A 22,209-nucleotide genomic window follows, 5' to 3' on the forward strand; every position below is an offset into this window, starting at 1 on the left:
TTCAATGCAGTAAAAATGGAAGAACACATAAAAAAAAAATCACACCTTCTCTTCCATTTCCTCTTCCCTAAGGATCTCTAATGAGGAACTTAAGGAGACATCCTATCTCAAGGATGGAGTCTAATGGTACCTAACATATGTAAACTTATTTCTCCTTTGTAAAGTGGAGATGTGGAGGTCACTGGCATTTGCTGTGGACTCTTCCAGACAGCCAGGGGGCAAGTGTAACATCATCAGGATATTTACTGAGCTTGTTGTGGGCATGCCCCTGCTCCCTGGCCTGTAGACACAACCAATAGTGTCCATAGAGATGTTCATTCAGTGATGAAGGAACCAATGGTCCCACCAAGCTTCTCAGCAACAAAGGAGGACCACAGAGAGACTAAGAGATACACCCTGCATCCTAATCCTGAGGCTGACCTGGCACATCCTTCAGTTTGATTGGAGCAAATCTGCATCATAGACTGTGGGCTGTCTGCCCTCCCCCAGGAAAAGTCCTGGTCCCCAGGGAATGGAACATGTTAGTATGCGCTCTCTAGGGATTCTCCACTTAGCTTGGAAATCTGTTAGGCTCAAGGATTCGATGACATTGTGTCTGAGAGCACTCATTACAATGTATAAAAATCTCACAAAGTGGAATTCTGGGTAGTCATTTAAGAGGAAAATCGATGCCGGATGGGGGTGGCACACACTTTTAGTCCTAGTACTTGGGAGGCAGAGGCAAGTGGATCTCTGTGAGTTCGAGGTCAGTATGGTCTACAGAGTGAGTTCCAGGATAGCCAGGGCTACACTGAGAAACCCTGTCTGGAAAAAAAGAAAGAAAAGATGAAAACGAAGTCATTGGAAAGAACTGATTAACAGGCTAAGCAAAAGTTGGACATGTTGGTGCACACCTATAATCCTGAGTGCTCAGGAAGTGGGGGCATGAAGACCCCAAGTTTCAGGACAGCCTGGCCTATATAGTGGGATCCTTTAGAAGTATGTAGAAATATATGCACAAAAACCAAGTTTATCCTGGAACATTAGCATTAGCTATCATGGCTGTTGAGCTTGTAGATGACCTCCCTCCCCGCTCTCTCTTCTGTCCTTGTCCTTTCCCCTTCCTCTTCCCCATCTGCAAGGGCTGAGGAGCAGACTTAGGGCCTCGCATCTGCCAGGCAAGCATTCTACCGCTGAGCTAAATCCCCACTGTGGATGACTTTTTTGTAAATATCTTTTTGTGTTTTGAACGTCATCTAAATGAAGATGAGTAATTTTTCAGTTGTGACGTTTTTCTAGTTTGATGCTCCCGCTCACCCTATTCATGCTTCATGCTTCCCCTTGGGCATTCTCTGCCTCTCCTTCCTTCTTTGGCTGGGAGGACTGGGAATGCTTTTCCAGCGATTCAGGATGCGTGTGCAGGTGTCAGACTGGCTTACCTCCATGGACCAGCAGGCTGGCCATCTACTTGGTCATGAATCTTGTTTGGATGCCTCACTTCTCACACTGGATTTGAATTCTAACATCTGCTCAGTTGAATTTTAAAATACCCAGTACTTCCTCTAGTCAGAAACCTCCAACACTCGTCTCCAGGGACAAAAGAGTCAAATCATCTATGGTCTAACTTCTGTCGAGCCCACTGCAAAAATGTCCCTCTGTGGACCCTCACCTGTGGACACCCTCAGTCTGCCCTCACCATTGTGTGGGGTTGGAGCTTAGCATCAAACCTGCTCACTGATGAACTAGGACTGAACTGTATTTCCTCCATGTCAAAGGAGCATCTCCTCATCTAGAACTTCTCAGCCATTGCCACAGGACTGTGTCTTGTCCTAGGGACCAGGCTCTGGACCAGAGGTTCTCAGCCTATGGATCTGACCCTTCAGAGTTGAAGGATCCTTCCACAGAGGTCACACATCAGATATCCTGCATATCAGATATTTACATTACTATTCATAGCAGTAGCAAAATTGCAATTATGAACTAGCAACAAAAATAATTTTATGGTTGGGGGGGCACCACAACATGGGGAACTGTATTAAAGGGTCACAGTGTTAGAACATTTGAGAACCACTACTCTGGACTGTCTTTGGACTGTGTAACCTCACAGTGTCTTATATAGGTTTACAGATTCACCAAGTGGCAGTGTCAAATTCAAATCAAGAATGACTTCTGACCAGCCAGTGTTTTGTGTGACTCAGATGTCCTGCTCCATTTTCTTGCATGAGTCTGCTGGTGTCCTGACTCCCCCCACATTTATTGCCCCCCCCCAAGATACCTTATTGTGGAGACTCATCGTATAGATGCTAGTGGAGAATGGGTACCGGGGGAGGGGAAGGTTCTTCATGGGGACCAGGGGAAGGATGTCCTTTCTGACTTCAGTCTCATTTGTTTGTGAGGAGGGGGGTCTACTCTGCTTTTAGAGAAATTGTGTAGTTCACCTTGACCTCCAGAAGGTCAGAGGGCAATGTGTGGTTCAGCCCTGATGACCACACAGAGTTCTGCGCTGTCAGCTGGTACTAGAACTGTGATGTTCCAGAACTTTGGTGTGGCCTCTAGCCTAGTTCACATTTGTGTGCCCCTGTACTGTATCTATTGATGGGGGCTGTCTGGAATCTTATATAGAATAAAGCATGGAGGTGTGGCCATACACTCACTCAAACATTTATGGCAGGGGTCACTTTGTTTAGCCCATCCCTGACAACATGCCGATAAGGAATGGTGGATACAGCGTCCGCGCCATCTGGTAAGCATGACGAGGACGGAAGTGAGCAGCAGTGGGAAGGACCCCATAGGGAAGGACCCCCAATCAGGCAGGGAAGCCGCCTTTAGCCACCAACCATTCAGACCTGCCTTGCTACACTTCCCATCAGTGTAGAAAAACACATTTTCACGACTGGAATCATGGAACAATGTGTTGGTGCCACAGCCCCGGAAACCACAGACCTAGGCCTGGCTATTCCTTAACAAGAGCACTTCCTGAATCAGCACGAGGCTCTCTGCAAACTGGGAAGAGGTTCAGAGCTGACAGCCAGGGATCAGGACTGTGTCTGCACCTGGGAGCAAGGGCAGAGAAACCCAAGTGTCATGACCAGCTTCAGGTCAGCTGTGCTCCAGTCATAGAGGCCATAGTAGGACCCTCAGGTTTTCTGCATGGACTAAATACACCAGGGTTGAGCTCCTTATCACATTCACCGCAGACACACTAAGAAGTGGGTGTGAAGGGCTGGACAGTAAGGGCACCTGTGGTTGCTAAGGACCCAGGTTCGTTCACAGCACCCACATGGAGGCGTGCCACTTCCTCAGGCACATGTGTAGTGCACAGCCCTTCGTGGAGGCGAACACTCATATGCATAAAAATAATAAAGATAAGTCTAAAAACTGAAGAGGGTGGGATCCCGGTGGTCTTTGGGTCTCCTTCCATCCTGGGAGCGCTAGGATTCTCAGGGAAGATACCGCCATCAGTCTTCCGCCCAGTGAGTTACTGATCGAGTCAATGAGTCAAAGATGGCCGGCATCCAGAGGGGACATGTATGGACAGTGATAGCCACGCCAAACAGGAGCACATTCAAAGGTCTGGTGGTTACTGCTTCAAGGGGCAATGACTGGTGTCATCTTAGAAAATAGTATTTCAGCTGGGCCTGGAGGTGCAGGCCTGCAGTCCTAGTTAACCAAGAGGCTGAGGCAGGGGGATTGCAGATGTAAGGCCTGCCTGGGCTACAGAGTAAATTTAGGCCAGAGTAGGCAACCAGTGTGGCCCTGTTTCAAAGTAAAAAGAAGCTGTGATGGAGACCCTGTCCAGCATGCATGAGTCCCTAGGATCATTCCCTCATACCGTAAAAACCCTTCGTTTCAACAATCACCTCCTCAAAACTGTTCCAGAATGGCTGACCGTGTTACCCAGTATACACCCTTTGATTGTTTGTCCTCTGTCCCTGATGAGTTACTGTTCATCTTTGTAGACACCCTCCAGCCATGCGCTCCTCGAGGCTCTCTCCGTGTCTCCTTGCCTTTCCTCCCAGGCGAAGTTTGGGTCTCTTTCTTGTAGCCCCTCAGCCCTCGGGCATAATTCTGCCACTGTATGGCATTTGTCATGATTTTCCCTCTGTAGCTGTGACCCCCTGGTTGACCGAGTGCCTTGAGCAGTACCAGTCTCCTTGAACTTTGCAAGTCAAGGGACTTAGTGGACTGTTGGTCTCCAACAAGGAAGAGGAAGCTACTGTAGGTCCCTAAGATAAGGGAACTTGCATCTTAGGATCAAGATGAGTCCACGGTGGATGACTGGAACCATTCCTTCATTTTATCTTTTCTCCCATGGAAAGACACGGTGAACAAGTGCTGAGCAAATACCAGTGACATGGTGGCCTCAGGATGGAGGGAAGGTGTCTTCAGTCTGTTGTCACGATGGCTTCTGACAGCAGCTGTAGTTCTCTTTGTCTCTATTTTGCTTGAATTCTTGTGTTTTAAGAATTGGGATAAGTTTCATCTACAACTTGCTTCACCCACGTCCAAAGGCAAAAATAACTGAGAATATTCTGGGCATATTCACAGATTCCATTGACATCTCTTTAGCTTTACCTATAGTTAATTTTCCCAAGTACCACCTAGGAACTACCTAGGTGTTTATAGAAATACATATTATTGCCTACTCATGATCTTTGGTATTTAGAAAGAAACAGGACACCTCCATCAAGAGGCGTATCTAGACCAGGACTGACATATTAACTGGCCACCATTCAGAGGCCTTCTCTGGAGCTAATTTATGCTAACTGAAAGAGAAAGGAAATTATTTTCCTACCCTAATTATAGTAGGAGTATATGTAGATGATGTTGGACATACAGAGACTATGGAAGAAATTAGGTTCACCTGTAAAATCCCACTGTTGGGGTAGAGCTACTGCTATATTCTGTTGTGTTTTCCTTTTATATTTGTATATACCCTCACGTACCTCATAAACTCCATGAATATTTATATATGTGAATTTAAATACCAAATCAGGATAATATTTTATGTGCATTTTTATAAGTTGCTTTTCATGTAATGCTGTATCATGAACAGATTTTGCATGCCATTATACATTTTTCAAAGACAATACCCTGGAAGGTGGCAGAGCATCCCACTGCATCTGTTAAGGTTTAATGTCATGCTTCACCCCAAGCTTACGTAGACGAGGCATGCTCGGCGAGTCAGGACTCCCTTCCTGGTAACACTCCAGGTTTTCCACGGAGACCTCACATAGTGGTGTGGGGTCAACTGTGCTGGTTCATTCGCCTTCTGAGGTTTCTGGCCAGTTGAGCTCCTCATATCCACCATACAGGGACAGGACCACCAGGATGGAAGGAGGCTCTTACGTTACTTGGCAAGGAAATGGGAGAGAGCGTTTTCAGATCTCATCGTCTTCCTCTTCAGCAGCTGAAGCACTTAGTGGGCGCTACAGTAAATTCCTTACTGGCTCACAAAGCCTTGGGAATGGGGCCCTCACCAAATTCAAGACCTCTAAAAGAGTCTTGCTGTTAAAAATATTTCTCAAATGGATGTGCCCATTTTCTTGAGTTAGTAAACTCGATACAGCCTCGAACTCTGTGTTCAGACAAAACTGAGGATGCGTAAGTGCCTTTTATCTTTAGGGTAGAATTTGCACCTCACTTGTGACCACCCTCCTATGCTCTATGCCATCTCCAGATGACTTGAAATACGGAGCAAGTGTTCATCCTCTCTGAATACATCACCATGTGATATTGGTTAGGGGATAATGAGAAGAAAAATCAGTTGGCACATGTTATTGAGTACATAGTCAGTTCTCTTCAGAGCATTTTTGATCTGTGTCTGGTTAGACTCGTGGATACAGAGCTTGTGGAGTGGAAAGGGCTGACGGCACACATAAATGCCTTTTTTTCTTTGTTTATTGCAGATGCCCGCCTAATGCCTCAGGCTCATCCTACTGAGTTGAATTAATGAGTTGTCATGTCTCCAAGCCTACCACATGTCCTCACAAAGTAAATGGACAGCTTCCAGCCAAGTATCCCTCCTCTGAGAGACCCCATCCCGCTGGGCACTGGGGCAACTTCAGGATGGCATGGGTGCAATTTTAGTGCAATTATCTGTTTATAACCCATCTAGATCCTGAGCTCTTAGAGAGAGAGAGAGAGAGAGAGAGAGAGAGAGAGAGAGAGAGAGAGAGACCTGTGGATGGCTCACAATAGGCACACGATAAACACAGGTGTGAATCTGTATGCAATTTTACTTTTCCTCTCAGATGGGGGCTACAGAAGCACTAAGCTTATGTGGAAAACCAAAACCCAAGACATAAATCCCAACTCAGGGACAAATGACAAAAATATCATACAAAAACTGTCTCTCCCATTCTCTACATCCTTAGCAGCCATGCTTTATTGAAAACGAGAGTTGTAAAGAAGGTTTGTGGTACCTCATTGACTGCATAGGTGCTTCCCCAGGAGGTGAGCACCGCTATTATCTGTGGTAGGTGCTTCCCTAGGAGGTGAGCTGTGCTATTATCTGTGTGCTGTAGGTGCTTCCCCAGGAGGTGAGCACCTCTATTATCTCTGTGTGCTTCCCCAGGAGGTGAGCATCACTATTATCTCTGTGTGCGGTAGGTGCTTCCCCAGGAGGTGAGCACCGCTATTATCTGTGTGCTGTAGGTGCTTCCCCAGGAGGTGAGCATCACTATTATCTCTGTGTGTGGTAGGTGCTTCCCCAGGAGGTGAGCACCGCTATTATCTGTGTGTGGTAGGTGCTTCCCCAGGAGGTGAGCACCGCTATTATCTGTGTGTGGTAGGTGCTTCCCCAGGAGGTGAGCACCGCTATTATCTGTGTGTGGTAGGTGCTTCCCCAGGAGGTGAGCTCTGCCATTATCTCTGTGTTACAGAAGAGGAAACCAAGGACAAGTGGTATTATTGATCAAACTCTGGCAGTATTAACCCACCTTGGACTTAATACTAGGCTGACTGCGGAGATCACACCCCTAAGTGTGACTGTTACCGTAGTTATTTTGGAGTGCTGTCTAAATACAACCTGCTGTCCATTTTAGCGATTCTGCATGTGTAGGAAAAACTGCATCTTGATGGAATCTGTGTGGACTCTTTTCTATGTCTGTTTTCCAAGCAGTACACTATGGGAAGCATTTACATAGTACTGACATTGAATTATCAGATAAACTATGCATAATATTGCGTATGTAAATGACATAGGCAGATACTATGTCATTTTATAGAAGAGACTTGCGGGTCAGTGGCTCTGTGAATTCTTTAGATTTAGAACTAACCGTCCTTGGATACAGACGGGTGATTGCACATATATAAATGTAGTGAAGAAATCTGCGACAGAACTCAAGATGCCTGCTTTCTAACTGTCCAAAATGAGACTGATTTAATACATCATCCATGACTATAGAGGCCCAAAAATGTGAGCCATCTCACATGTTCATTCTCTGTGGGGCAGTTTAAATAGCTTGTGGGAGTGGTCTTGACCATTTGGCAGGCTTTCTCAGAGGTGGAGTTTGGACTGAGGCAACTTCCAGGGGGAGAGAGCTTAGACCAGGAGCTGGGGTGAACTCCTCATCTAAATATTCCAGACTTTCTGTATAAAGGGGTGCCAGGAAGCCGAGGTGATGCTTCTGACCAAACACCCATCACTAACGGGGGTTGAGAGTTAAGGAGATGAAAAGCTAAATATATTTGTAAGACTCAGACTTCTTGGTCTCAAACGCATCCTGCTTTCCTAACAACCCCAGTGCTTCCCCTTCTGAGATGCCGCTGTCCAGGTGGAGTCTGGGAAACCTGATACACAGAGATTAAGAAGTGTTCCAGGCCTAGCCCGTTGGTGAGAGGAACAGACACCAGTTTCCACACTATTGTCACAGACTCTAAACCACAGTGTGGGCTTGGTGCTGCTGACCCACAGGAACAAGCTAACTTAAAACAACAGTCTGTGGTGATTACTCTTTGCTGTCAACTGGACTGAATTTAGACAGACACGGGGTGGGGGCACATCTCTGGGTTGAGTCTGAGAGGGCATTTCTAGACAGATTTGACTGAGGAGGGAAGACCCACCTGGAGTATGAGTCTTACTGTTCTGGCAGAAGCTCCACCCCAGGCTTCTGGTATCCACATACCCAAGGAGTCTGGACTGTTCTGGAGAAAGCTCTACCTGAGCCCCTGGCACCCCTATACCCAAAGAGTCTGGAATGATTAGGTGGAAGTCCCACCTCTCTCTCCCCCAAACCCTGCCCCCTCAGAAAGCCTGAAAAATAGTGGCCCCACCCCTCAGAAAGTCTGCCAAGAGTTAGCCCCACCCCAGGACTGCTTGAGACCATGCCTATTGGCTACTTAAGACCTTGTAACCATATTTGCTGTGTGAGTCCTCTCCTGCCCTCCTGAGGGTCACCAGGAGTCCTTTGTTTTGCTCATTAAACCTGGACTTATTAATTCTGTCTGACTGCTTACATCTGCGGCAGTGGATATCCAAGAACCGGGGATTCAAAACCTGCCACAGACCCCCTTGGACTGGGGCCTCAGACTGTGTAAGAGAGAGAAAGAAGGGACTCCAGCTAAGCACGGCTCCTCTTTGAGCTCCCCGAGGGCGGATGCAGGGTGACCGTTGCCCCATGTTCTTGGTGCCACCTTTTCCCTCCCATGACGCGCTGTGAGCCAAGGTGAACCCTTCACTCCCGAAGTTTGTTTTATCAGAGCAACAACCAAGGCAACTAACGCGAGACCCTCATTTTGTTCTTCTCTATTCTTTTTACTTTTCACCTCCCTGCCGTCTGAGAAATGGTAAATTTAGTGTCGACGTGAATACTGGAAACAGGCAACACGTTATATGTATCGCCTCACATACCATCCTCCAACCCAGAAGTGCCACTGCTGTGAGCCGCTCCCCAAAAGTGGCCTCCCGGACCAGGTGAGCTTGGGAGACAGCACACTGTCCTCCTCCATCCTGCATGCATCCAGTGCACCAGGACACGGGCTCGAAAATTCAGTCTAGCTTTCTTAGGAAGGCTTTTTAGGCCACAGGATTTTTAGGGGAAACTGTTCTGGAACATCTCACAAACCGGAAGCTCCCTGTACATCACCATCGCCGAGGCTTATTCTGACAGTGGATAAACGCGTGGAATGTGATGTCAATATGTAAAAGTACCCTGCCTGTCTGTGAGAAGCTGGTAACCGGCTGCTGAGAACAACAAGGCCACCACAAAGCCCCACCCATCCGTCCCACCTGGAGACTGAACATGCACTTGAACTTCAAACGGGTTCTGTTACTTTCTTTGTCATCGCTGGTAAACCAGAGGCAGAGGATGGCTTAAATAAATTGGAAGGCCTTAAGATTGGACTGAAATATGGAATTGCCCTATATAAAGATACAAAGTACAAAGATTTTTTCTTTCAAGCAATGCTGCACTGTCTCAGAACTGTGCACAGGTCCAGGTCAAGGCGGGTGGCCTTTGTCACGATTTTGGAAGTTCAACAAACTGCGTGCACTTAGCGAGGATTAAAGCGTCAGATTTGAGTAAAACAAAAATCCTCTGGAGCGGACTCAAGTACTGCTAGCCCGTGAGTGTTCGCGCTAAGCCAGACATCTGGATGAAGGATAAATGCTACGCGGTTTGCCGCACGTCCTCTGAATTTATCAAGACATGCTGATCCTAAAACTAAGCATCTGTGGTTCAATTTTTCTCCCCTACCCCTCCCGAATATTACGGAGGTGAACAATTTATCACGCCTAATACTAAGAAGTGGTACCTAGAACAACCTGCAGAGATAATGAAGGGACAGGAGCTGGGAGATCTTGCTGTATTTTGGGGACCAGAAGAAGGAAGGGATTTCTCTAATCTGAAAACTGAAGTGAAGAGTTGAGTGTCAAGACTTTGAGGTATAAGAAAAGTACAGAGTTCTAACTTGAACGAGAGACTGGACATACGGGAAACTCAAGAAAGCTAAGCCTGTTAAATACATCTTATTACATGTGTTAATACATCTTATTTGGCTTTCCGGGTGAGCGCCTTGAAAAATCCCATTTGGAGATCTAATCTCTAGGACCCCGGGGTGTGATGGGATTGGGAGACAGAGCTTTTCGGGAGACGGGAGACGGCTGAGTTAAAAAAGGTAATTAGCTCTCATCCAATCTGACTGGCGCCCTCCAAAGAGGAGAGAATTTGTAGGCAGGCATCTCTGTGGATGGAAGAATACACGGAGGACCTCACGAGAAGACTGGTGGTTCACACGCGGGAGGGGAGAGAACGCAGGAGAAACCACGCTTACTGTTGTAACCTTGGTCCCGGACTTACAGCCTCCAGAAACATAGGCAATAAATTCCTGTTGGTTAAACCATGTAGTCTGTAGTGTTTCGTCACGGCGGCACGAGCAAACCAATACATACATGGATTATCTACATCTATGGAACATGTATCCAGCGCAGTTGGGGACTCACCACATCAAAGGCAGTAAACACGTGGCAGTAATGGTGGTTGGACTTCAGATCTTTCGTGATATAAGCGAACGTCGAGAGGTCTTCTGGGTCCTGGGCGGCGCAGGAGATATTACGAATTTCATGTTCAGCAATGATGTTCTAGAAGAAACGACACAAACCATCACTGTTTTCCTTGGAGAACCCACACGCTTTAGAATCAGGACAGGTAATTCTGGGAACCAAGATAGTTTTCTTTTTCTCTAGGATGTTCTAGGCCAGCAATATTCAGAGTGATTCAATGTGTCCATCTGTGGGCAGATGTACACCAGGTCTGGAAGGAATGTTTTCATTTAATAATAATAGAAGTAGCAGTAATAATAGTAATGATAAAGTAATAATCCTAAAAGCATCATATCCTGGTTCAGCACTTGCCAGACGCTGTGCACCGAGGCAGCCTGGGGGACAGACAATTAAAAAACGAAACAAAACAGTAATTGCTAAGCATGTCACCACTTCCGTTCCCCACATCCTGCTGTAGATATGCAGTCTTGCCTACTGCTAACCCTGTCTGGAAGCAGGTTATCCACCACTTGCGTGTGTGAGGGGAGCTGTGGGTGCAGGAGGTTGTCCAAATCCCGACTGTGTGCGTCCTCTGCTCCTCCCCACCCCTTTGTTCTCAGATGCTGGGATGGAACCCGGGACCTGGCTCATGGTGGAGAAGTGCTCTAGCTTTGGTTCTATGTCAACTTCTCCACTCCCAAAGCAAGGGCCTGTTCAGAACAAAGTAGGTGGGGAAGCCTTAGAGTGTTCTCTCTCTCTCTCTCTCTCTCTCTCTCTCTCTCTCTCTCTCTCTCTTTCTCTGCAAGGTTTTCAGGAGGCTGAGAGTGCATGGCCAAGAGAAACACTATAGTGTGATCGTCAGACTTGTGGTTCCTTGTTGTGGTTCCTTGCTGGATACAAGGACCTATGAATAGGATAGCTTGTGCTCACTAGACCCACCACAGAATAATGGTGTGTGTGTGCGCGCGCGTGTGTGTGTGTGGGTGAGTGCATGTGTGTGCATGCATACGTGTGTGTGTTGCTGCCACTTTCTTACAGGTGAGGAAACTAGACCTTCAGTGCCTCACGCAGGGAAGGTGTGAGGTCTGGGTTGTTTGAGGGTGCTGACACTCTTGAAGGCACTGCCATGTTTCACATCCCCCCTCCTCGCCTCTGAGAATAACGGGTGGGAACGGTTCAGTACCACTGTCCTGAAGCACAGATAGCCAGAGAGCAACATCTTTGCTGCAAGACCTGCTGGGAACTTCTCTTGATGCACAGATGTAGTTAAAAAGTCCTACAATAGTACAATCATTTTTATCTTATAATTTCTCACATGTCTTTTGCAGTTGTCATAGATATAAAAACCCCCAATGCTTCAGTTACCCTAATTACTTTTTAATTGCGTATCTTAAAGAACCCGTTGGCAATACAACGTTCCACGTCGACTCATCAATGCTTAAAAACACTGACAAAATGTCCTTCCCTGCCAGCACCCTCAGCGAGTACTTCATGTCCCTCCCTCTACCAAGCTCTGTGGTTGGGAAGCAATTACAGAATTAACACATAAGAGAAAATTAAATTAAGACATTCTTCACCGTGGCCTTGAATGCAGACACTGTCTGCAGCTGCTCTGTCAAAAAAATAACTCAAATTGAAATTGGAAACCATAAACAAGCAACACTGTACTGCCAGATAGCTTCGACATAGGAAGCCATGGCCCTCTGCTTGCGTTCAGGTAGTACTTCTTGAGACAGAACACCGAATCAGGAACCCATGGGTCTTTGGAAGGAATTTTAAGGTCTGTGTAGTCTTTGAAGGTACCACGGAGAGTCTTGGCCCTCACTGGATTGCTGCTGGTGGACTTCAGAAGTCTGGACTCAACATTGGCTTTAGCTGCCATGGTGGGGACTGCTGTCAGCTGGACAAAAGAAGGGTTTCTGGGCGTGCGTGAGGGGCATTATCCTGATTATGTCATTGAGGTGGGAAGGTCTGGCCACCATGGGCAGCACCATTTTACGGGCCCATTTTTAGACTGTCTGAAAAGCAGAGAGGCAGTTGAACGAAACAGTTGTTCCTCTCTGCGTCTCCACTGTGGATGCTATGTGATCAGCTGGTTCAGCTTCTGCCCGCTGTGGCGTCTCTACAGCAATGGATGGTAACACCTGAGATGCGAGCCAGGGTAAACCCTCTATCCCTTCAGTCACTTCCAATCTTGTATTTTGTCATAGCCAGGTGTAAAGTAACCCAAGCACCTGCCCAGGAGCTCCATCGAGCTGGCGAGTGCTGGCTCTGGCTTTCAGTTGGCATTTGTGTCCTTGGGGATCTTTGTCAGCATCGGGAAGATGTTACATGAACAAGTGCCCTGTGAGGTTTGCAGCACTGGATTTCCCAGCACGTGACCATTCACTGTGACAGAGTCGTGGTCCCATGAAGCAGCTAAGTTGGGTCTCCAGTGCTCTGTCCTCCTGCCTTCTGAATCCTTCCCAGGATTTTTTTTTGAAGGTCTTTCCCTTCTTGTCCCCAAGAGGCCAGGAGTGGCAGAGAGAATGGAGTCATTATCACTGAAGCTCATCCCCAGGGGCAGGGTCAGCTTTAATGTTCCTTTGAGGCATCTGAGATGCTTGTGTTATACAAATGTCATCGGTCCTCACTACTGAAAATGTCTCAGCTAGGAGGAAAGCAATATCACGAAGACGGTCTGTCCTCAGGCAGGATATTCTCACAGAGCTTTGTGAGAGATCCCTGGTGGAGCCTGGTGAGGACTGGGATGTCTGAGGAGAGATGCCGCCTCCCTCATCACCATCCACCTTAGGGAACGGTGATCCAGGCCTCTATCTGTGGAATGGCTCTGAGGCCAAGGGCTCTGCAGCTGCGGATGTTACGGAAACTGGACAGCCAACTCAACCCTTGGAGAAGGCGCAAAGAGGAGAGCGTCCCTCGCTCTTCAGTCAAGTGCCAGTTGTGGCTGCTCCACAGATTAATAGATGCTCTCATGAGATAGTTCAGTAGAAGACCAGCCTCTGTGTGTTAGCTGTGTTAGCTTTTGTTCCTAAGAAGGTTTGTTCTAAGGAAGGCTCACGAGAAGAACTGGGGAGGGGCTCACCTACTCTCCTTTGGATAGGGTCTGGCAGCTTAATGCCTTTAACTTCTGCCCGACCCTCACCTTTCACTATGTGGAGAAACAGTTACGGGTGTGTCTGGCTGTTGTGTGTGGCATAGAACTGTTTGGCCTGGCCACTTAATATGACGGTTCAAAGAAGGGCGTGGCCTAAGGATCTACCTCCTTCAGTCTCCACCCTCCCACAGAGAGTTTCCCGACTGCTTCCTCAGGCCAGACTCTTTCCCGTCAAGGGTCTGAAGTGCTCCCTCTGGAGAAGGACCAGCATGGAGGCAGTGCTCTGAGAGGCGGTTAACTGAGGATGCCCTGTGGGGTGACGGATGCTGAAGACTGTAGTACCCACCAGCTGTGGTCTCTCGGGACTCCCAGCTGCTGTGAGAAGCGTCAGCTATGAGCACTTAGTGCCCTGTTGGAGGTTGCCATTCGAAGAAAAACAACACACAGAAACTAAAATGAAAAGGATGCCAATCCTATACTCCTCCTAGTGCAGTCACTGGAAGGCTAGGGAGAGACACCATAGGAGGGTAAATATGACCAAGTCTCTGTCATTCCTGGACATTGGAACCGGTCACCTCTAAAAAGACCCTGCTAAATCTCAAGAAAGGTCAATAACCAAACAACTGGAGTCTTGGCGGCCAGGTTCCTGCAGGGGCTGCTTCTGGGCTGCTGAGCTACAGAAGCAGATCTAATTCCTCCCAAACATCGTAGGACTAAATCTAGCCCAGGTTCCATCTCAAATTCAAGATCCCCTTTGCTTCTCCCTTCTTAAAGCAGGTTTGGTGTGTAGCTCCCTAAGTTGCTAGGCGGTACCTATGTGTGTTTATGACCAGGCACCTGGCCCTTCCCCACGAACCCAGAGCTATTTCCTTATTGACTGAAAAAGAAATGCATCATTGCATTGGAGGCTTCATCTTTTGCCTTCTCTAATCGGGCCTAATAGGAAAGGAAGGGTAATTAACATATAATTAATTGCCCATTGTACTTTAAACTAATTGGCAGAAGGTAGCTGTGGAGTAATAGAAAATGTATTAGGTGAGGCAGTGGAAAAGGCCATGATAAATAGGCTGTGCCAGTGTGCAGACATTGGTCAAAGGACAGGGACCTTAAGGTGTCCGTGTGAACTGGACAGACCTGTCCGGTTTAAGGAGGAGGGACACACACGCACAATGGAAACACACTGAGGTGTGTCTAGACCAGGCTTCACGGCCACTAGCTCCTGAAGGATGCGATCCTCACACACACTTCCACTCGACAAGTGCTCCAGCCAAGACAGCACTTTCCAGTGGGGGACGTCCAAGGACTCTAGGATGCAGCGGCTGCAGTCATCTCTTCTCCCTTCCTGCAGCTCTTGCATGCCTTCAGCCCTGGCCATGCTTCTCAGCTTCCAATACAACCTTATACTCCGCTTTCTTCGGTCTTCTGATCAATCTCTACTTCACCCTTTCACACAGCAACTGGGAGCCTCTCCTCCCAGAGTCACTCAGACTCTTTCAACACTGTCATGTTGGGTAAGAGCAGTTACGTGGCCAACTGAAGTGAATGTCCTTTAAAGAGCCAGGCGTGTGTCGACAGTCATAGACAACTTGGTGCCTCCAGCCACCAGATGCCCTGTGTCTGTGCTCCTGAACCTGGAAATCTGTCACAGACCACAATGCAAGGACTTGAAAGATACCCTGATTGCCTTCCTTCATGGTCTTTATTTACATAAAACTATCTTTTTCTTATTTTCCTGTGCTGATGCTTTCCAAGAGGTTGGCAAGCAGGGGTCTAAGCGATCATTGGCGTGTGTCTCTCTGCGAACTGCAGCTAAGCTAAGGCCCAGCTATGCTTCCCTCACTGTTCTGATGGTAGGGGTCTGGGCAGAGAGGATGATACTGATGTAGAGGCAGGTGGTTATGACACCACTAAATGACAGACCTGACCCTTCAGACTGCAGCAACCTTCAAGAGCAAATGGTTCATGTTCGGAAATTGTCAGAATCCAACTCAGTTCAGACAGTGTCAAACTCATCATTGCTCTTCAAGTTCTTCAAATCCAATACGGTAGAACAGTTGCTCTAGGTTAGGGTGAAGGGTGTGTGTGTGTGTGTGTGTGTGTGTGTGTGTGTGTGTGTGTGTGTGTGTTGGTGGAGGGTTCAAGTGCCAAAGTACCAAAGCCTGCCTTTCACATTAGCTAAAACAAAAGCAACGGTATCTTCATGAACATTTAACAACAACTCTGATCTAAGGATAAGGCAATTTTATGTACCAGAAACGAAATTCTCCAGGAACTAAAAAAGCCAGTCAAGGGGTTGTGCTGATTTGAGTCTCTGTGATTGCAAATCTGACATCATAACAGCCAATGTCTTACTGCACAGCTGAGTCATCATTAAAGATGAGGTACTTAATATATGTGGGCTACTACTGCTAGCCATCATAGTGATGCTGTGGTATAGGCTTTCTGCCTGAGTTCTAGAATTTTCTTCCAAACTTGGAGGTTGTTATTCATAGCATAGTTAGGAATGCTTGGGTTCATCCAACTGCCAATGAAACATTTTACAGAAAACCAACTCGGAAAATTTCTAAAGGGTTGATTCAGATGCTTAAGTTTAAAGACACAAAAGGGTCATGGTCCATGGGATTTTCCCTGACATCGCAATCCAGTTGGCTCTGGCTCTGGCTCCCTGTCACCACTGCTGAAGCTGATTTGCTCCATGACTCCCCATTCTGTTTTTCCAAAAGGGAGTGTGCCTAGGGACAAGGTCTGGGTGAGAAAGGCAGGGGACAGACACTGTTTACAAATGTTGATGACCTGTCTCTCCCTTCTGTCCTTTACAGTTCAAGGGACAGAAGAGAAGAACACAGAGACAGTTAGGGTTTTGTGAGAAACCATTCAGGTTATACAAAAGTGACAGGGGCCATACCTAAGCTTTTGAGAATTCTGTGTCTTGGCTCTGACAGGAACGTTAAGATATTTTTTTGTGTAAAACACAATCCAGTTGGCCACACTTGACCTCAGAGCTGCCAAGAGTTCCCACTGTGAGTACCAAGACACAGCATGTCCTCGGTTGTTTTTCTGATTGCATCTCTTATGAAAACAAACAGTAGCAACTCTCTTCAACCCATTGATGAGGAATAAAAGGTAGTTATAGAATACAAAAAGTCAGGATGTGCTCCTTACCCAGGTATGCATGAGCTGTACCAAGAGAGGGACAATTACTTCTTGGCCTTTTGGCTAAGATCAAGTGTAGTTTCCAAAGGCAAGAACACACAGACACACGCGCACGTGTGCACATACACATTGAGAACCACAAAAAGACCAATGTCCTCACCCTTTACCTACCTGGAAAAACAATGGCACCATGCCTTTAACAAGTGATGATGTTGCTGTTTCGGTGTTCTCTAGACCCAAAGGGGCATGACTGCTAAATGACCCCAGTCTACCAGAGGGAACACTGTGACATGTAAGAGCAAAATACTTATAGCAATCTTAGCTCAGGACCCCAAATAGATCATGCCTTTCTGTGTGTGTAAGTGGGTCCACACGTGCACATTCACAGCCCTGGGTGTGAACGGGAAGCAGGAAGAAGGTAAGGAGGGAGGAGGCGTGAGGAAAATGGGGAGTGCCGGCGTTTTAGATCACATACTCAGGGCTGTGTCGGGAGTCTGAACCAAAGGGAGGGTTGGCACCTACCTTATTTGTGGCATCAATAAACTTGACTCCTTTATATGAGACTGAAAGAATGATAGTGGGGACTTTCTTCATTTGCTCTGTAGACTTCTGAAATTAAAATCAGAACGCTGTGAGAGCCGTGTGTGTTGCATGGCAACCGAACTGCATTGGTTTTTGTTTTTTTTCTCTTGAAAGATAAAAATGAGCGGAAGCTAAAACCACACATACACACCCCCAAACACAATCAGATTTAAATGGCGGTCACTCTTGCCATTAACTATGCTTTAAGTTTATAAAGTATCTGTTGGCCTTGCTACTTCTTATGGGTCCAAGGGTGTCCTTGCCCCTCCCCCCAAGCAGGAGGACGGTGAACTCCGTGTCTATTTCCTTGAGAAGAATGAAACCACGTCACATTTAACTCCCAAGGTGCATTCAGCGGTAACTGAATCTATGCCATCACTGTTCTATCCTCCTCGCCCCTTCATTCTTCAAGGCATAGGGATGCTCAGATGTGGACTTAAAACAGGGATTTAAAACGCATCCCTGCAAACTTGCTTTGATCCTGGTCAAATCCCAGAAGTGGATATAATATTTATAGCAGAGTTCCACAGGACCACATAGGATTTCATACGGCTTGATGACAACTTAAGTCTTCCAGGCGCTGTCCTTAGCCACAGTGAAACGCTAGACGGGGCAGGCGTGTTCCCACAGGCTAAGCTCCCATGACGGATGTTCACACCGCCTGCACATGTGGAGTCTGCAGCTTCTCCCGTTTATCCAGCTGCCCAGGGTTCCTGTGTAATTTAGCATGCGCCTTTCCCGCTGAGCCCTGCCATTTGTCTCCGTCACCAATAGTCCTGTTTACTTCATTTTTCTCCATGCATCCTCTTAATCATCGCCTTACGCATCCGAGATGAACTTACCTGACAGTTGGCCTGCAGGATTTCCCGCACAGGATAGGGAGGTACAGAACAGGAGAGAAAACACATGAGAGGGTGTGAGAAGAAGGAACCATTTCAATAATTCGCCAACAGCAGAAGTTCACTAGAAAGTAAAGGCTGAGCAGGCTTCACAGCCGGAAGCAGAGGCGGCGAGGCTTTTTATGCTGACCCTGCCTCTGGTTCTCTTTCTCCGTTTTCTCATCTTTCTGTGTCCTGAGTCACAGAGCCTTAGAACTGACATACAGGAAAGGTCTGCCGTGGGCCTTAGACAGCCGGCTCTCTACATTAGGGGACTCAGAAAAAGGCTAGGAACTTTTTTTTTTTTTGGTTTATTTAGATCACTCAATCGTCCATTAAAAAAAAACTCTGAAATGTGACCAGATTTAAAGAAGGCTTTTAACGGGATGAGCGGAGCTCATGGCACTCAGTGGTGATGAGTATGCTGGATCTATTTTTTGGCCACTGAAAGAGGTGCTTCTTGTCCTGACATAACATTTGTTTTTGAGAGCTACCATATCTGTTTCAGAGACGAATAAATTTATTAAGAGTATGACAATACATAAAGAGAAGCTCGCTTGAACTGTATTTTAACTAGTTTTAAAATTACTCAGACTTGCCAATTTTCTTTTACAATTACAAAAAAAATCTTTCTACGAAATGGAATATAACATTACATACTTTCATGTTCTGAATGTTCTTCCTAACTGCTTCTGGAAAATGTGCAAGACGATTTGATTTAAAGGCAAGGCTGGAAGAAATCAGATGCTCTATGCTGGTTTTAAGGCAAGGCAGTAGCTGAATTTGTGATTAAGGCCGGGGCAGCACAAGCAATCATTTCGTGAACTGAATTTCGTGTGAAGAACTCTTTGGAAAGCGTAACAATAGGTTTCAGCAAATCACCTCACTCATCTCTTGCCAGGAATACTTTCTCCCAGACAGACCTATTTGTAGCCTGAAACAATGTATAGCTACATTAAGATGAAAATGCCAATATTTTATTTGTATTAAGAAAAACCCGTTTGTTTTTGCTCGGCAGTTGCGTGGTTATTTGGGGCCATCCGCTGTGCTAGTCGATGGAAAGCTTGGGGTCCATTTTAGGGGTGTGAAATTGTGTGTGGAATGCTACTACTCAAACTGGCCACCCAAGTTAGCTCCATGTTGCAGAGAATCTAAGTGGGAAACAGGGCTGGGCAAGATGGCTTCCAGGGAGAAAAGGCATGGCAGCATTAGGAGCCCATCTTGGCTCACAGAGCACACATTCTTGGCTGAACTGGGCATGGAGCAGAGCCAATAGGCTGATGGCTCGCAACAACAGCGATGTGGGCAGAGTCCTTCTGGAATAGTGACTAGGAAAATGTTCACCTTCAATCAAAGGGCAAGGCGGGTATTAATAAATTCATTCATTCATCAAGCTTGGTTTCCTGCTGGGGGCACTGAGCTGGCTCTGCAGGGATTAATAGCCATCTGAATGGCAAAAAGAGGAAAAGGGGGCTGTGCTCAGAACAAAGTCACATCCATGTATAAATGAGAGCTCTGGGATGGTTTAGGTAGCTGTTGGGAAAGAAGGGTCATATAGTTGGCTTGAAAAGGCGGGGCTTTTCCTTTCAGGAGCAGACTCGCTGTAAAGCAGGTAGGGACTTGAGAAAGACGCCTCTGGAGGCTGAATGAGGGACGCGGGAAGCTGCTGTGAAATCCAAGGGGCAGACTCTAGCAGGACTGCTGTAGAAGTGTGGATAGCAGGGGGAAGAGCCCCACCATGGAGGGCGAAGGACCAAGAGGCTCTCTGTGACAAAATGGAAGATGAAGGAGTGAGAGGCTGTCACAGATCATGCAGCCATTAGCAGAGATGGCACTGCCAGAGGGTAGGCAGCATCCTGTCGCAAAGACAGAGAGATGCTTTCGCATCCTCAGCATGCTAATCATTAAGAAATGAGAGACGAAACTCAGATTTCAGAGGGGTGGCTAAGATGGAAGCAGATGGGGTGTCTTCGGGTGGAGTAAGAACCTCAGCAGAAGATTAATCCCACCCTCTTTTTTTAGGACAGGGTTTCACTGTATAGTCCAGGTTGGCTTTGAACTAGGAATCCTCCTGCCTCAGGCTTCTGAATGCTAAGTGTACAGGTATGTGCTACTGCATCCGGTGGGAAGATACATTTTTTTTTTTTTTGACATAAGTCTCACAATTAACCCCAGCTGGCCTGGAACTCACAGAGTTCACCTGCCTCTGCCCCTGAGCGCTGGAACTAAAGGCTTGCAACACCATGCTGGGCAGAAGGTGAGTTCTTAAGATCTGGCAAAGGAACTAGGAATGGAGCAGGAAGATGCCCACAGATGATGTCACAGAAGCCAAGGAGCAGACTGATTAGAAGGCATGAGCAGAGCCCAATCTCCTAAGAATGAAGAAGATACAAAAAGCAGTCTCTGGCTGGGACAGAGAATTGCTTTTATTGGACTTATGGGGGTAAAATCCCAAGCTTTAGTAACAAGAAAGACTGTTAGCAATTTTATTAGTGGTAGTTTGAGGAGAACTTGGGCAGCGGGCAGACAACACTGGCTTTAGGCTGACCTAAGGGCACAGTGATTTCTATCAGACTCCCCATCATGTTCATCCAAGATCCACACTACAGAGGAAAGTCAAACGGCCCGACAGTTCCCACCCCCATGCCGAGGCAGCTGGTGGGGGGCGGTGTTCAGTGTTGTGGCTGGGCACAAGGCTCTGTGGTGACAATGTTGGAAGTGGTCACACGTGCCAATACGGAGCCCAGACTGTCCTCTCCCTCCTGAGTTCTTTGACAACATGCTGAACTGGGCCAGCCAAGACACCAAGCTCAAGGGGACCCTGGGAGGTCTGGAACATCACCTTCCTCCACCAAGGAAATGTGTTTTCTAGAAGAGCCAACAATCTTTCTTCTTCCTTGGGGAATTTCTGATGGTGTACTTTGATGGAGCTTTGGAAGGAAGTCATTTTATATATAATTTTAATGAAAGATGAGCACTCGTAAAAAGAAGGCAAATATACTCAGTCTTCAGGGAGGTAGAAAATCAAGTACATATGTGTTCATTTCATGAAAGCTTTACGGGTTTAGGGAAGGGAATGCAGAGCTTCTGCCCCATCATGGGCCGTCTAAAGCAGTCTTGACTCCCCTGATTTGTTCCCCGATGAGCCATCATGGTTCCCTCCTTCTCCTCCCCAGGTGTGAGGACACTTGACCTAATCATTCACCCCTCAAGTAACAAAGGCTGAGCTCAGGAGATCTGGGTTTTAGGACTTACCTTCCTACTTTGCTGAGTGTCTGTCTGTCTGTCTGTCTATAGTCATGATGTCCCCATGTTCACGTGGAAGATGCAAGGCTTGTTACTTTGTAGATAGAAAACACCCCCATGAGGAGCTCAGGGCAAACCTTGGTTTCTTGTTGCTTTGCTCTATCCTAAGGTCTTTGTGGCATCTCTGAGGTCTCCTGGCCCTCAGATTCCGTCTCCTTTAGTGCCAGCCTTACACAGGGGACATGGAATTGCAAAGAGAGTCTCCTAACACCTGAGCAGCAGGATATTCATGGGCAAGGCTCCAAATAAGCTTTACTGCATCTTACTTCCTGCGAAGACTGCTACAGGAAAATTTAACCATATTTTCTTTATGTTTTCCTAAGTTAAGATTGTTATTCTTTTATTATCGCAAGAGAAACAGTGCTTGGTTGCACAGTGATGCTGCATTTCTGAAATCTATTTAGTTCTTGGTTTAGATTGTCTGTATTCAGCAAGCAGAGCTGAGTCATAATTTCATATCTGGAACACTGTTCCTAAGAAGTAATTGAACACTTTTACATTTTTTTTTTAAAAAAGAAGAGAAAAAGAAATAATGTTCTTTCCCCTTTCCTGTTTGAGTGGGTGTGTATTCCTATGTGTATGTGTGTTCCTGTGTATGTACACACATCGAGGTCATACATAGACACATGCGTGTGCATATAGACACATATATACACATATATTTATGCACACACATATAGAGGCCAGAGAACAATTCCACAGCTGTCATTCTTCTTCAGACAGGGTCTATC

At 46.8% G+C, this 22,209-nt stretch overlaps 1 protein-coding gene across 23 annotated transcripts in view; it reads right to left on the bottom strand.

The window, feature by feature from the left end:
* Positions 1–22,209, bottom strand: part of Anks1b (ankyrin repeat and sterile alpha motif domain containing 1B) — a 953,532-nt gene that overhangs the window by 10,932 nt on the left and 920,391 nt on the right. For all 23 annotated transcript variants that reach the window (XR_014999730.2, XR_014999729.2, XM_085683219.2 and 20 more), the window contains 2 exons: positions 17,235–17,321; positions 10,424–10,561 (listed from right to left, as the gene is read on the bottom strand). Coding sequence is in view for 21 of the 23 variants with exons in the window: in XM_085683219.2 (XP_085539345.2) it covers positions 10,424–10,561; positions 17,235–17,321 (225 nt within the window). In the remaining 2 variants the exon portion in view is untranslated. The remainder of the gene's footprint in view (positions 1–10,423; positions 10,562–17,234; positions 17,322–22,209) is intronic.

This window comes from Myodes glareolus, chromosome 26, assembly GCF_982192425.1.
Source record: "Myodes glareolus chromosome 26, mMyoGla1.1, whole genome shotgun sequence".
Lineage (NCBI taxonomy): Eukaryota > Metazoa > Chordata > Mammalia > Rodentia > Cricetidae > Myodes > Myodes glareolus.